Genomic DNA, 3,519 nt, shown 5'->3' with positions numbered 1-3,519 from the left:
TTTCTTGCAGAACATGCACATTTAATAACATCATAGGATGTGGAATACATAACAGCATGATAAGTTAATTTACCATGAACATACTTGTGGCCGGGTGTGTGCTTTGTATCACCTCCCTGGTGACCAGCTGCCTAAAGTATCTTTACCCCTGAAAGCACATGATTTAATTCTGAAAACATTCACAGTATGGGTATATAGAAAGATTAAAATATAGTTTACACATCTACAAACATTCTGCTCCAAGAAAAATGACTATGTGGTTCTTAAAAACAAAGGAAACTAAAGAGAAGTCACATGTATTAAAGCTTAAATTAACATACCCTATCTTCAATGTGTTAATTCAAAAAGCGTATTCTAAGTGTGAACATGTGTCTAAATTTGTAAATCAGGAAGTGTTTTGTACTTGTATGATATCATTCGCTTATTCTGTGATGGAGAGCTTGCAACAGTGTAATTTTTGTCTTGCAGGTCCACTATTCATAACTTTCTGTCATCACCTGTGTGCTGCTTGATATACCTGTACGTAGTATATACTATGAGACTTGTGACAGTGGAAAAAATTAGTCTTGCGATTTTGACAGATTTACACATTTTGATCCCCCATGAATATGATAAAATTATCAGACCATATACATAATGGCAAAAGTTCTATATATTATTATACAAAAGAGTATTTCTAATGTTTGCACAATTTAATTTGTAGCTGGTAGATGTGAGACTGGGTACAGAATAGATGAGCAATGACTGTATAAGAGCTTTCAAGTGACAAATGTAGATCCTATGTAGATGAAGGCAAGTATAACAATGGTGTCACATTTGGAAACTTGCGACCAGAATGTTTGATGCCCCTGCAGTCTTATACATGATGGTGTTTTCAGCACCTGAGCTGTGTAGTTTAGAACATCAGAGCACGTCACCAGATGTTTGCTGGAAGGGATGGTAGCATGCTGTGTATAGTACATTACAAGAGATTAAGAATAGACCTAGAATAAAGTGTATTTTAAAGATGAGTTTGTCCATGTGATATTGGTTGACAGTGGAGCTGGGATAGCTGTAATTAATAAGGCTGTTGGGCAGAAGACCAAGAAACTGCAGATTCCTAGCATGGCCAGGTGATGTTTTACTCTCCTGCACAAATTGAATATCAGCTGTGAAGTTCACCCAATAGCATAACCACAGGGAACTAGGGACTCTTCCCCTTGGGGTAAAGAAGCTAGGGTGTGAAGCTGACCAGTCACCTGTCTCTAGTGCCGAGTCATACCTCCACTCCCCTATATGCATTAAAGATACTGTGCTCAGATAAACACAAACAGAACCTTTTTTTATGTGTCTTCGTAGAAGGCAGGCATAGGACATGGTAAACTGAAGCTTCGCGCGTTCTGCATTTGCCCTTTATTTTTAATAGTATTCACACATTCTTAACAAGGCCCCCTTTCTGACACGGAGGAGCTCATCCCTTTATTACTGATGATACAGACCCCCAATGGCCTGGGGTTATTTGTGTTGAATATCATATGGCAGGCAGTCAACGATGATAAGGCATTGTATGATAATTTTCAATCGCAGTTTATTCCGAAAGCATTACTGAATCCTTTTGTTTCACAAAGGATACCCATTCCTTGAGCATTTAAAATAATATTTATTCTCGCCACAGTGATAGTTATTGGTATATTACTGGGCTAAAGATCCAAGTAATCTAAGCGATCCGTAGCTGTAGGTAGGAAGGTTATGAAGTTTTTTTTTTTGTGTTGGGGGGGGGGGGGGGAGTCCAACTGGGTCCACACGGCACGGCGGCCATTGATTGGCCTATTGTAGCCTGTCCCGGGTTATTATGATGATGGAGAATTTTGTGGAATGAAGATATGCAGGGGAAACCCGCCCCAGCGCTAGTTTGTCCACCATAAATTCCACTTGACCAGATCCGGGATCGAACCCGGGCCAAGCCAGCAACTAACCGCTTGAGCTATGGCGCCGCCATGGTATGAAGTTTTAAAGCACGGATGGCACGGATTACGTAGTTGTAAACGAAGAGAGTTGGTATTCTTTGAGGGAATAACAATACTGGAACGAAAAGTGTTGTAGTAAATTATATACTGCGGATCCGTGACTTAAACTTTAGAGAAACGTTTTCGGCGTGATTGATTTGTATTTGGGAACTAAATAGCTGTTATAGCGTAGAATGTTTGTTGTAAAGCTCGAGAAATTGTTGCTTACAGCAGATGATATATTATAAAGTTAAAATGAAATTTATAGGTTAAACGTGTTTCGAATGAGAATATGCCTAACGAATTAACATTGAACTTTATATTTAGGCGCATGTAAACCGTGGTAGGTATAAAATACTGTGTTGTCTATCAAGGTTGCACCGTTTTTAGTAATAAATAAGGAATTTCTTCAAATTTATGACCAGCCCCTAGGAAAACAAGTAGAATCACATAATAACAGCAACCTGACAATAAAATGATATCAGTGATATGATAAGTCGCCTGTAAAAGAATTGACAACTGTGAGACTAACTGTTGTGGTAATTTGTGTTTTATTTCTGCCCTAGTGTGTATTATTTGGAAGACTTAACAGTATTTTCAGCACTTGTCTTATTATGTAATGGTATTGTTCTGATAATTGATTAACGTATTGAATCTTTTCAGGTACAAATGACATAGGATCAAGACAGTGATGCCAGTAGCAGACCCACAAACGGCATGGATGTCATCAAAGAGGAACACGAATGTGATGACAAGCTCTACTCTGAGTGTACTATAAAGAATGAAGAATGTGTGGTACCAAATATATTTCCTGTGGTGAGGACCGGAGCCAAGGTAAATAACATGCATTATGCTTTTTAATGGGGGAAAAATATCTCCTTACATTACATATCACACCTCCAGTTTTGCTACTACAAATGTCTGTTATACAGGAGTACAGCATTGCTTAGTGAAAGTGACATATTACCATTATCTCCATATGCACTGCTTTAGGAAATTAAGGCGTGAAGTTTCATACATTGCCTGCCATGTCACATTTAAGGATTGTTTTCTTTTTTAATCTCATACTGCTTCTTGTTTAGCTTTGTTTTGATGTAACTAATTTTGCTTAATGATAGTATCAAATACAGTAGAGTCCTGATTATCTGGGGTGGACAGGAAATAGATTTCCCCATGTGATTGGAAACTCCAGATAATCAGTAAAAGGAATATGTAAGTAACTTGTAGGATGGGATGTATGAAACAGTACCTACATTTAGAAGTTTATTCTGCTCGAACATTATGTTTTCATCTAGTATTTAAGTCTTGTTGTAGTCACATTTTATTATGTTTAGTGACTGTGTTGTCTATGTTTTATATAATGTTATTTTGACTTGTTCCAGTGATTGGTTGGAACATTTATTTTGATTTTTGACACATTCTATATCAGATGGTGTGTGAACTTGTTTCTCGCCATGTAATTGGATCTACTTTAATATAAGAATAAATTAAATTTAAAAAAAATGTAGAAACATGAATGTGGTTTCTGAGGTGC

The 3,519-nt window shown here is 37.3% G+C and overlaps 1 protein-coding gene across 2 annotated transcripts in view; it reads left to right on the top strand.

Moving 5' to 3' along the window:
- Window positions 1-1,993: 1,993 nt before the first annotated feature.
- Window positions 1,994-3,519, top strand: part of LOC111863765 (zinc finger protein OZF-like) — a 7,932-nt gene continuing 6,406 nt past the window's right edge. The window contains exons 1-2 of one of the 2 annotated variants that reach the window (XM_023850408.2): window positions 1,994-2,328; window positions 2,649-2,819. In XM_023850408.2, the coding sequence (XP_023706176.1) occupies window positions 2,703-2,819 (117 nt within the window). In that variant the 5' untranslated portion in view covers window positions 1,994-2,328; window positions 2,649-2,702. The other variant, XM_023850409.2, reaches the window with a different exon arrangement.

This window comes from Cryptotermes secundus, unplaced genomic scaffold, assembly GCF_002891405.2.
Source record: "Cryptotermes secundus unplaced genomic scaffold, Csec_1.0 scaffold572, whole genome shotgun sequence".
NCBI classification, from domain to species: domain Eukaryota; kingdom Metazoa; phylum Arthropoda; class Insecta; order Blattodea; family Kalotermitidae; genus Cryptotermes; species Cryptotermes secundus.
This window is presented reverse-complemented; position numbering and strand designations above follow the sequence as displayed.